At 37.3% G+C, this 12993-nt stretch overlaps 1 protein-coding gene across 3 annotated transcripts in view; it reads left to right on the forward strand.

The window, feature by feature from the left end:
* The window catches only part of MEIKIN (meiotic kinetochore factor), a 124428-nt gene that overhangs the window by 55194 nt on the left and 56241 nt on the right, over positions 1-12993 (forward strand). The window contains exons 10-12 of one of the 3 annotated variants that reach the window (XM_081500214.1): positions 1141-1305; positions 2375-2455; positions 7299-7418. In XM_081500214.1, coding sequence (XP_081356340.1) covers positions 1141-1305; positions 2375-2455; positions 7299-7418 — 366 coding nt within the window. The remainder of the gene's footprint in view (positions 1-1140; positions 1306-2374; positions 2456-7298; positions 7419-12993) is intronic. The other 2 variants (XM_081500215.1, XM_081500216.1) reach the window with 2 other exon arrangements.

A 12993-nucleotide genomic window follows, 5' to 3' on the forward strand; every position in this document is an offset into this window, starting at 1 on the left:
GATATAGAGAATAATGACTTACCAGAGCAGAAACACATGAACAGAAATCTCCCTGAGAACCAGTGCTGGGGTGAGAAAATCAAAAAATGTCATTGATGAATTTCTGAAGGCTCATTGTGGACAAGTCAAGAGGAACTCATTCATCAGAGGAACCTCCACACTTCTGTGAGTTTTACCTGTAGAAACTCTATAAGGTCCTCATAATGAATATCAGTGAAGAATACCCTCATGGTTCTATCATGGTTCTAGTAGTGGGAAGGGAGAAGAAACCATTTTGAGATACCTCAGAATATTCTGTTCTTCTTAACAAAGGCTGCTCTCAATAGAAGGTGTTTTATAAGATCCTAACTTGCTGGGGTTTTAGCAGAGCCTAACCTACCTGGGGAAGGGAAATACCTGATTCCAGCCAGCTCTGTCCTTCCAAGTGGAGGAAGGAAATTTCTCAATTCTAGCTCCATCTAGCCTTCCACATCAGGGAATGGAAGTACCCAACTACTACAGGATGGTCCTTTCTAGCCATCCTGTCTCAATTTGAGGGGAGGGGAACTAAGAAGAACTGGTGATTTTTCACAGTCCAGGGGCATAGGCTCAATAAAATACTGACTTAATCACAGAATTGTAGAAGGCTTCCCCTACCCCCCCCCACAATTTATCAGTGCATTATTAAAGACTATTCACCACAGTTATTATTACCCAGTACAACATGTCCACCTTTTAGCAAAAATTACAAGCCATACTAAAGGCCAGAAATTACTGTTTAAAGAGTCAGATATGACAGTAGTGTTAGAATTATCAGACCAGAAATATAAAATAACTATAATTAATATGCTAAGGCAGTTACAGGAAAAAGTAGACAACAACATGCAATATAACCAGAGAGATGGAAATTCTAAAAAATAATCAGAAAAGTAATGCTTGAGATCAAAAATACTATAGCAGGAATGAAGAATGCTTTACTTATTTTTAATAAAAACTTTTTAAGTTTAAACTTTGAAGTTGAGAGAATTATAGGTAGAAATACATAACCCATTTTAATTATAACACACATCCATATAACAATAAAAATAGGACATCTGAGAAGTGATACAAATGTTTTTATAACACTGTGAAATGTGTCTTAGGATTCTGAATTTGTTTCAGCCTGAAAAAGATCCTGAACCTAGAAGTACAAACTTTCAAACAACCTTAAGCTCTCGTCATCTAAAATTCAAGGTTCCATCATCTCACCAGAGGTCTGTTGTAGAAAGCAGTGCAGGTAAATCAGTTGCTAACATTCTGCTGCCTCAGCCTCTCAAACCTGCATTGGTAAGCACTGACCTTTTATTAGCTGATTCTTGAAAAGACTGTAAAATGAAAATGTACTTATTAGAAAGTTTTAAGTGTACATAATTTCTTGGAAATCTAGGAAAAATTGCAGAGAATCTATATACTTACAGCTATATACAGGCAGGTATGTTTTAAATGGACTGACAGTTGACAATTGGTTTGCTTGAGACCACTGGGAAAGATTATTCAGCAGAATTAAGAGTTCAGGTGGCATATTGGAGGGGGTAATACCAGAGAAAGGAAAGCAGGGAGGAAGGAAGATTGGGGTGAAATAGCCTTATTTCAATGTAGAGCTGACAAAAGCTCTCCCAGTGGGGAGGTCTGGAGCATAGATTGTCCATTACAGGAATCTTACATTGGACTGCTATGTTCAGATGTTGGCTGAGGCTTGCCCAAGAAGGTGATGGCCTCAACCTAAAAGCTGAAGCATATTCTAAAGATGTTGCAGCTGGGAGCTATCAGATAACTGTGCTCCTTCAGTGGAGCAGCATGTATCATATGTAACATTTGCATGACAGTTCCTAGGGTAGAATAACCCCTGTTGTTCAGATGAACATATTGAAAGATTATAGCTAATAAATTAGAGAGGTAACAGATTTAGTGTACTAGGTAAATGTACCTATAAATGTTTTGATAATAGTTTCCTAATAAATATTGCAAATTATGTCTTGAACAACTAGTTTAAGAGATTTCTAATCCAGAAAGAGTGAAAGGAAGAAAAGATGAAAGAAAAAAAGAAACCTAACACAACTTCCCTATGAGGTTCAAATATTATGAGTTTGGGTTCCAGGTTTCTCAGCATATACTGACACCTATTCAAAGAGATTTATCATTTGTACCACTTGGAGTTTTTTTGGAAGTTGTTTAATCTAGCTCAAGTCAAACAGTTCTTTAGTTACTTGTCTAGTGGTTTAAAATTGAATTAGTAGATTAAAGTGTTATTACTGTGACACATTATGATCTAGTATAATATTATAAAATTTTGTTTTTACTGTATTAATTTATTTCTTTATGCTGTTCAATTCTCTGTTTCACAAAATATTGATAGAACACACATTCCAGTACTTCTGATAAGAAAAGCAGAGGCCTGTTAACAAGTACTCCATCTTCGCAAACAGCTGGTTTAGTGGTAAGTGTTATTATTAGCATTTAGCACTTGTAGTATCTATTTTCTGGCTCTCTGTTCTCCCTGTTTTTGTATTTCTCCTAGACCAGGAGAAATATTGCACATAGTCAGTAATGTCTATATTTTCTGTTGCATAAACATATTTTCACTGGAAGTACTCTATATACTGTTATACATTAAAGAAATATTTTTCTTCTTTAAAATTTTTTTTACTGTGGCAAAAATACATAACATAAAATTTACCCTTGTAATCATTTTTAAATGTACAGTTCAAGTACATTCACATTGTTGTAACCATCATCCATACTCAGAAATTTTACATTTTGCAAAACTGAAATTTCATACCCATTGAATAGTAAATTCCCCATTCCTTCCTCCTCCAGTCCCTTGTAACCACCATTCTACTTTTTGTCTCTATGAATTTGACTGTTCTAAGCTTTTCATATAAATGAACCATATGGTATTTGTCTTTTTTGTGACTGACTTATGTCACTCAGCATAATGTCTTCATGGTTCATCCATGTTGAAGAATATGTCAGAACTTACATCCTTATTTAAGGCTGAATAATATTCCGTTGTATGAATGTACCACATTTTGTTTATCCCTTCTTCTGTTGTTGGACATTTGGTTGCTTCCATCTTTTGGCTATTGTAAATAATGTTGTTATGGACATGGGTATACAAATATCTCTTTGTGACCCTGTTTTGAATTCGTTTGGTATATTATTTGAAGTGGAATTGCTAGTCCTTTGGTAATTCTCATTGTAGCTTTTTGAGGAACCACCATACTGTTTTCCATGTCAGCTGCACTATTTTACATTCCCACCAACAATTTACAAGAGTTCCAATTTCTCTACATCCTTGCCAACACATATTATTTTCTGTGTTTTTTTTTTTTTTTAATAACAGGTGTAAGATGGTAACTCCTTGTAGTTTCAATTTGTATTTCTCTAATGGTAGTGATGCTGAGCATCTTTTCACATGCTTATTGGTCATTTTATATCTTCTTTTGAGAAATGTCTGTTCAGGTCCTTTGTTCATTTTTAAAATCAGGTTATTAATTTTTTTGTTGTTGAGTTGTGAGAGCTCTTTATGTATTCTAGATATGAACCCCTTATCAGATATATGGTTTACAAATATTTTCTCCCACTCTGTGGGTTACCTTTTCATTCTGTTGATAGTACCCTTTGATGCACAAAAGTTTAAAATTTTTTTAAATTTAATTTTTAAAGTAATTTAATTTAATTGGAGGCTAATTGCTTTACAGTATTGTGGTGGTTTTTGCCATACATTGACATGTAGTCTGGTTTATCTTTTGTTCTTGTTTTTGTTGTCTGTGCTTTTGTGACATATTGAAGAAGTCATCATTAAATACAATGTGATAAAGTTTTCTCCCTGTGTTTTCTTCTAAGAATCTATAATTTGCCTCTTACCCAGGCAGAGTTCTTCTGAGGTTCAACTGAACAGCAGCTTGCAAGTAGAGCTTGCAGGTAGAACTACAGCTTGCAAGTAGAGCAGGATTAGGTGTGCCTCTTCAGTGCAAGTAGTCCTCACAGAAGCTCATGTAGTAGCTTGCATAGCAGTCTGGAGAGAGCTCAGATATGAGGAGATGAGATTCAGTATCTTTTATAATAACACCTAGATGTAGCTTCCAGGGTCCCCACAAGGGACATGCCTAATTACAAGAGTCAGGGAAGCCCAAAATGTGTGTTTTCTAGCATTTTTTAATTTACATTGCATGTATAGTTCCTCACAATTAGATATCATTTTTACCCTAAGCAGAGTTGTCTAGTAATATAGTTGACATTCTTACCTTTATCAGATTCCTAGTGGAACAGAGCTGGAGAGTTAACCAAAGATCACTTTTGCAAGATGGGAAAAAAGTATTCTGTGAATACTCTGCTCACAGTCTTTCCAGTATTCTAAAGATTAATATTTTTTTCGTAGAAAATGACTTTCTTTTTTATTCATATTTGTTTTATCTTTTGGGTTAAAATATATATATATATATGAGAAATGTGTTTAAAAATGATTTTTCCCCTATAAGACTAATTAATTGACTATTTTGTAAATACCAACATCTTTTTAAAATTGGACTATAATTCACATTTTTAAAAATTCACCTTGATGAAGTATGAATTCAATGACTTTTAGTATACTCATAAGTTTGTGCAACCACTACTGCAATCTAATTAAAGAACATTTTTCATCACCCCCTTAGCAGTCACTTATCATTCCTTCTATCTCATCCTCCAGCTTCTAGAAGTAACTAATCTACTTTCTGTCTCTTTAAAGTTTACTTATTGTGGCCATTCCATATAAATTGTATCATACAGTATGTGGCTTTTTGTGTCTAACTGCTTTCACTTACCATAGTATTTTTAAGATTCATCCATGTTACAGCATTTATCAGTATTTTGTTTCTTATTTATGGCTGAATAATATCTCATATTAAAGATATACCACATTTTATTTACTAATTCATCAGTTTCTGGGTATTTGAATGAATAACAGGTCTATGAGTGTTCATGTACAAGTCTTTGTATGGATATATGTTTTCAGTTTTCTTGGGTGTATATCTAGAAGTCGAATTAATGGGTTACATGGTAACTATACATTTAACATGTTTTTGTGGTGGACTTTTAGAAACAGCTTTATGAGGTACAGTTCACCTATTTAGAGTATAAAATGTTTTTTAGTATATACACGAATATATACCATCATCACCTCAGTCAATCTAGAACATTTTTATCACCTCACAAAGAAACCCCATTCCCTTTAACCATTACCATTATCACTTTATTCCTCCATCCCACTATCTGGTCCCAAGCAACCACTAATCTACTTTCTATCTCAATAGATTTCCTAGACATTTATTCACATTTATGTGAATAAAATCATATGTGGCCTTTTGTGATTAACTTCTTTTAGTTTAGCATATTTTCAAGGTTAGTATATACCAGTACTTCTTTCCTGTTTGTGGCCTAATAATAATAATAATAATAATAATAATAATAATGTATTCATGGCCATTTGAGTTGTTTCTGCCTTTGAGCTATTATTTATAATGAGGAGCTATAAACATTCAGATACAACTTTTGTGTGGATCTATGTTTTCATTTCTCTTGAGCATAGAGCTAGAAGTAAAATTGCAGAATTATATGGTGACTCTGTGTTTAATAATTAGAGGATTGATAGACTGTTTTCCAAAGTGGTTGAACAATTTTACATTCCCAGCAGCAGTGTGAGTGTCTTGATTGTCTATATTCTTACCAACACTTACTATCATCCATCTTTTGGCATGTGAAGTAGTATCTCATTGTGATTTTGCAGTAGAGCTTATTGGCCTTATGTATATCTCCTTTGGAGAAATGTCTACTCAGATCCTCTGCCATTTAAAAGTTAGGCTATTAGTCTTTTTTATTGTTAAGTTGTAAGTGTTATTTCTTTGTTCCAGATACTAGACCCTTATCAGATAAATAATTTTCAAATGTTTTCTCCCGTTTTGTAGGTAAATATTTAGTGTCTTTTAATAAATAAAAATACTTTTGAGAGCACTCAATGGCTTGACATTTTAAGGTCTATTTTTTTTTTCTTTTTTTCTCTTAAATGAGTCTATTTGCCCTTTGATTCATTCCATAGCTTGCTGCCACCAAATGAATCATTTAGATTCCCCTCAATTCCAAGCTGGCATTCCTTGGCTGGCTACCCTGAAAGGAGGCCAGTTGACTCAAGGGCTTCTGGGGATTTTCATTTTCTAGGGTCTCACTTTCAGGTGACCTTCTTAACACTGTTTCAAGATACACATTGATAGGTCTGAAGTTGTTCTCTCTCCCTACGAGGAAGAGGAGCTGGGCAAGGGCTGCTACTGCTGCTGCTAAGTCGCTTCAGTCGTGTCCGACTCTGTGCGACCCCATAGTTGGCAGCCCACCAAGCTCCGCCATCCCTGGGATTCTCCAGGCAAGAATACTGGGGTGGGTTGCCATTTCCTTCTCCAGTGCATAAAAGGGAAAAGTGAAAGTGAAGTCGCTCAGTCGTGTCCGACTCTCAGCGACCCCATGGACTGTAGCCTACCACGCTCCTCCGTCCATGGGATTTTCCAGGCAAGAGTACTGGAGTGGGGTGCCATTGCCTTCTCCGCTGGGCAAGGGCAGATGCCCCCAATCCCCACTCAGTACAGCTGATAATTCATTCTGGGCACACATACATGTGGTATAGCCTAGGTTCATGCCAGGTTACTCTAGTCAGATCTGGAGCATCAACATGACACAGCTTCTTGAAATCCAAAGCTAAGGAGTATGGATTGTGACTTTGTCTTTAAATATTTTGATTTTGATGTAGAAATATGTGGTAACTTGATCAACCTGATAATGATATGGGTATGGTGCTCTGGAAGAAGGTAGAGATTTAAAAGTCTCTAGTGTACAGTTGATAGGCAAAAAGAAGGCAAAGGCAGAACACGGGAGAAGGTTAACAGTTAAGGAAAGATCAGGGAAATCAGTCCATGAGGTGTAGTTGCTGGGTAGGTGAATTTCATTTAGTTGGTACTTAATATGTATAAATTAAATGATACTTTAGCAAATGAAAATTCTTATTTAAAAATAATTTTAAAGCTAAAGAACCTTGTATTATTCTTTATAGATTCATTTGTTCCCAGTTAAACATGCATCTTTTGAATAGGTATTTCTAAATATCAGCAATTATATTAATTCAGATAAAATTATTCATATGTCAAGCTCACAAGAAAATCATTCAATTGAGAGAGTAGTTCAACTTTTCTTTGGTTACTTAAAAATGATTGTTTTGCAGTATTGTACTTCTATAAGAGTAATGTATTCTTTTATAGATTGATTTGTCCTCAGTGCAAAAAACATCTTTTGAAGAACTATTTCCAAATGTCAGCAATTATGTTAATTCAAATGAAATTGTTCCTGTGTCAACTTTGCAAGACAGTTCTTCAAATGAGGTAGTAGTTTCAAATTTTCCTTCACTTACTAAAAGAAATAATTACTTTTATATTGGATACTTTGTATATGAGATACTTTAAGAGATCTGTAACTCAGTTGAGGCTAACATCATCTACATGTGGAGTCAGCTATCAGATATAATTCCAAATAAAGGATATTAGGCTGTCACTTTGCATCATCAAGACCTAGGAATATAAAAAAAAAAAACAAGAGGAAATAGTATTATCCTACTTGGATCCAAAACTCAGTATGTCTGTACATATAAAGTGTCGACATCAACTTAGTTGTGTTAGCAAGAATATATGGAAGTACTATTCTCCACTAATAAAACTCATAACTCTTAAGAGCCATGGGGTGGGGGGCAGTGGGGTGGGGTGAGGGGATGGGAGTAAAGAGAGAGGATGACTGGAAAAAGAGAGGAGAACAGAAGAGAGAGAGGGAGAGAGAGAGAAAGAGACAGAGAAAAGGGAGAGAGGGAAGACAAGAGATACAGAAAGAATAAGACAAGAAAAGGGCAGAGAGATAAATAAATAAAAATGCAGAACTTAGAAATGCTGCTGCTGCTGCTAAGTCGCGTCAGTCGTGTTCGACTCTGTGCAACACGTAGGCGGCAGCCCACCGGGCTCCCTCGTCCCTGGGATTATCCAGGCAAGAACACTGGAGAGGGTTGCCATTCACTTCTCCAATGCATGAAAGTGAAAAGTGAAAGTGAAGTCGCTCAGTCGTGTCTGACTCTTAGCGACCCCACAGACTGCAGCGTACCAGGCTCCTCCGTCCATGGGATTTTCCAGGCAAGAGTACTGGAGTGGGGTGCCAGTGCCTTCTCTGAACTTAGGAATGGGTAGTAGTTTAATGTAGCTAGACTTGTGACCCTAACATGAAGATGGGGATGCAGATTGTGAGGAAAAAGCTAGAGATGAGATTGTAGAGATAAGTAGAGGCCAGCATCAAAGAGGGTCTTATAATCCTTGTTAAGGAATTTGGATTTTTTCTGGAGGGGTTGCTGGTAAGAGCTTGTAAACAGGAGGTATGAATGTTCTAGTATAAAGTTTATTTTGGCTCCCAGGGTGGAGAAAGGCTGAGACTAGAGGCAACTTGAGGGATAATCTTCCAGAGAAAGGAAGAGAAAGAAAGAATATAGGATAAGAGGCTTAAGAATATTAAAAAGGGTTTAAAATAGGAGTTTAGGGGAATGAAAGAGCTAAGGAAACCCAAAATTATAGCCCATTGCTGAGAGCCTCGTTGAGACTGGGAACTGTTACTTAAAAAAAAAAAATTCTTTGTTGAGCCACGATATAACTGACATACAATAAGCTACACATATTTAAAGTGTACAGTTTAAACTTCTTACATATTTGAGCACCCTTGAAACCATCAGCACAATCAAGATAGTGAAAATATTCAGCACCAAAAGTTGGCATTGGTATGGTGGTGGTTTAGTCACTAAGTCATGTCTGACTCTTGTGACCCACGGACTGTAGCCCACCAGATTCTTCTGTTCATGGGATTTCCCAGGCAAGAATACTGGAGTGGGTTGCCATTTCCTTCTCCAGGGGATCTTTCCAACCCAGGGATCGAATCTGGGTTCCCTGTATTGCAGGCGGTCTCCTATATTGCAGGCGGTTTCTTTACCAACTGAGACACCAGGAAAGCCTGGTATTGATATACACAATCGTATTTACAAAGCAGAAATAGAGACACAGACATAGAGAACAAGCCTATGAATACCAAGGGGAAAAGAGGGGAATGGGGTGAATTGGGAATTTAGGATTGATATAGATATACTAGTGATACTATGTATAAAATAGATAACTAATGAGAACCTTCTGTATAGCCCAGGGAACTCTACTCAATGCTGTATGGTGATCTAAATGGGAAGAAAATCCAAAAAAGGGAATATATCTATATATATAGCTGATTCACTTTGCTGTACAGTAGACACTAACACAATATTATAAAGCGACTATACTCTAATAAAAGTTTTAAAAAAAGTTTTCCTGTATATAAGCATCTTTGAAACCACCACCACAATCAAGATAGTGAAAATATTCATCACCAGAAGTTTCCCCCTATAATATTACAATTTCTTTCTTCATGCCCTTTAAGCAACTACTTATCTAGCTACTGTCATCTAGTTGCTGTCATAACAGATTGGATTTTGGAGTCCTTCAAGAAAGAGAGAGTTTTTCTTTTTTTTTTTTTTAGTCTAACTTCTTTCACTCAGCATAGCTATTTTGAGATTCAGCCATATTGTTGAGTGTATCAATCAGTTTCAGTTCAGCTGCTCAGTCGTGTCTGACTCTTTGTGAACCCATGGACTGCAGCATTCCAGGCCTCCTTGTCCATCACCAACTCCCAGAGTTTACTCAAACTCATGTCCATTGAGTCAGTGATGCCATTCGACCATCTCATCCCCTGTTGTCCCTTTCTCCTCCCACCTTCAATCTTTCCCAGCATCAGGGTCTTTTCCAGTGAGTCAGATCTTCGCATCAGGTGGCCAAAGGATTGGAGTTTCAGCTTTAGCATCAGTCCTTCCAATGAATATTCAGCATTGATTTCCTTTAGGATGGACTGGTTAGACCTCTTTGCTGTCCAAGGGACTCTCAAGAGTCTTCTCCAACACCACAGTTCAAAAGCATTAATTCTTTGGCGTTCAGCTTTCTTTATAGTCCAGCTCTCACATCCATACATGACTATGGGAAAAACCATAGCTTTGACTAGACAGATCTTGGTTGGCAAAGTAATGTCTCTGCTTTTTAATATGCTGTCTAGGTTGGTCATAACTTTTTTTTCCAAGGAGCAAGTGTCTTTTAATTTCATGGCTGCAGTCACCATCTGCAGTGATTGTGGAGCCCAAAATAATAAAGTCTGTCACTGTTCCCACTATTTCCCCATCTGTTTGCCATGAAGTGATGGGACTAGATGCCATGATCTTAGTTTTCTGAATGTTGAGTTTTAAGACAACTTTTTTACTCTCCTCTTTCACTTTCATCAAGAGGCTCTTTAGTTTTTCTTCGTTTTCTACCATAAGGGTGGTGTCATCTGCATATCTGAGGTTATTGATGTTTCTCCTGGCAATCTTGATTCCAGCTTGTGCTTCATTCAGTCCAGCATTTCTCATGATGTACTCTGCATATAAGTTAAATAAGCAGGGTGACAATATACAACCTTGACATACTCCTTTCCCGTTTTTGAACCAGTCTGTTGTTCCATGTCCAGTTCTAACTGTTGCTTCTTGACCTGCATACAGATTTCTCAGGAAGCCGGTCAGGTGGTCTGGTATTCCCATCTCTTGAAGAATTTTCCACAGTTTGTTGTGTATCAGTTTGTTGTGTTTGAGTGTATCAAGAGTTTGTTCCTTTTTATTGCTAAGTAATATTTCATTGCATGGTATACCATTATTTATTTACCCATTCATCTACTTATGGACATTTAGATTATTTTGCTGCTGGGAACATTTCAGTGAAGTATTTGTATTAACAAAGAATCTCTCCATAATTAAACTTTAGTGAGGCTATCCTGAGCTCTCTTCTCAACTAGGCCTTGACCTTGGGCTTCCATGTCCATCCTTGAATATGATTTTAACAAGAATTCTGCTCACCAGTTTACAGAGAGTCCCCCACCTCTGATATCTGATCATTCTGGCTGCCTTTAGCATGCTGGCATATTAAGTCTAATTCAGTTCCTGGACCCAGTTTCAATGAGTGTATGACGGGGAGGGTTTTCCCACATTTAACAACAAGCTACCTCCAGGCACCAGCTGGGTATCCTAGAAAGTAAAAGTGAAAGTCACTCAGTCATGTCCTACTCTTTGTGGCCCCTTGGGCTATACAGTCTATGGAATTTTCCAGGCCGGAATACTGGAGTGGGTAGCCTTTCCCTTCTCCAGGGGATCTTCCCAACCCAGGGATCGAATCCAAGTCTCCTGCATTGCAGGTGGATGAAATTCAACCCAATTCTGACACTATCTACCCAGAGACAGCAACAGATTCCACAGGTAAAGGGCTTTGTCCTACAGAAACACCTTATATTTCAGATACCAATTGCAAGCCCAGGTTATTACCTGTGTTTCTGTCAGGCTGGCTACAAATTCCCATGACCTATCTCCAGGAACTTCAGACTCCAATCACAAGTCCTTTACTTCTGACTTACTGGCTGTAAATCAGAAGTTCTCACCACTCTCTCCTTGGGTTTGATTAATTTTCTATAGTGGCTCATAGAACTCAGAAAAACATTTTACTTACTACTTCCTGGTTAATTATAAAATTACTTACTGGTTAATTATAAAAGTAGATGATTCAGGAACAGCCAGATAGATTAGGTGCATAGAGCAAAGTATGGTGGAAGGGTGCAGAGCTTCCATGTTTTCTCTTGGAGTGCCATTCACCCCAAATCTCACCAACCAAGAAATTCCTTTTTGAACTCTGTCCTTTTGGAATTTTGTGGAGACTTCATTGCATAGGCTTGATTGATTAAATAAATGGTCATTGGTGATTCATTCAACCCCGTCCTTTTGGAACCAATGCTCTTTGACCCCTGTCCTTTTGGAATTTTATGGAGACTTCATCGCATAGGCATGAATGATTTAATCAGTGGTCATTGGTGATTCATTCAACCTCTAGCTCCTCTCTCCTCCCTTATGAGAAGATGTTATGATATGGGCCTGAAAGTCCCAATCCTCTAATTACATAGTTGGTTTCCCTCACAACCAGCCCCTATCCTAACTATACTTCAAAAGTCACTTTATTAATGTAACAAAAGACACCTCATTTCTCTCACCACCTAGGGAATTTCAGCTCTATGCCAGAAATGGGGGCAAAGACCAAATATTTATTTCCTATCATAAATCATAGTATCTTAGATCAGTTTAGCCAGAATCTCCTTACCCTTGATGTCTCTCCTCTTAGCAGTTTTCCCATCCTCTGATGCTTTCACTGTTCATTGGCTATAAATTCCCAGCTATCTTTGCTGTATTTGGAGTTGGACACAACCTACTATTGCAATACCACTACTGCAAGTTTTGAATAAAATCTTCTTTATTGTTTTAGCAAGCGTTATAATACACATTCTTTTACGATGAAAGTGAAGTCGCTCAGTCGTGTCCAACTCTTTGCGACCTCATGGACTGTAGCCTACCAGGCTCCTCCATCTATGGGATTTTCCAGGCAAGAATACTGGAGTGGGTTGCTGTTTCCTTCTTTTACAGTATGGGTGTGTATTTTCTTTCCTCTTGGGTAAATACCTAAGAATGGAAATTGCCAAGCTGTTTTCCAAGTAGTTATACCATCTTACATTTCCACTAGCAGTGTTTGAAACTTGTTTCTTTACATGTGACACTTAGTGTGGCCAGTCTTTTAATTTGAACCATTCTAATAGATATGAAGTGATATCGTAATGTGATTTTAATTTGTATTTTCCTAAGGACTAATGATGTTAATCACTTTTTCATGTACTTATTTTGGAGAAGGAAATGGCAACCCACTCAAGTATTCTTGCCTGGAGAATCCTGTGGACAGAGAAGCCTGGTGGGCTGCCGTCTATGGGGTCACACAGAGTCGGACACGACTGAAGCAA

Source organism: Giraffa tippelskirchi, chromosome 6, assembly GCF_054371585.1.
Source record: "Giraffa tippelskirchi isolate mGirTip1 chromosome 6, T2T-mGirTip1v1.2.pri, whole genome shotgun sequence".
Classification (NCBI taxonomy): domain Eukaryota; kingdom Metazoa; phylum Chordata; class Mammalia; order Artiodactyla; family Giraffidae; genus Giraffa; species Giraffa tippelskirchi.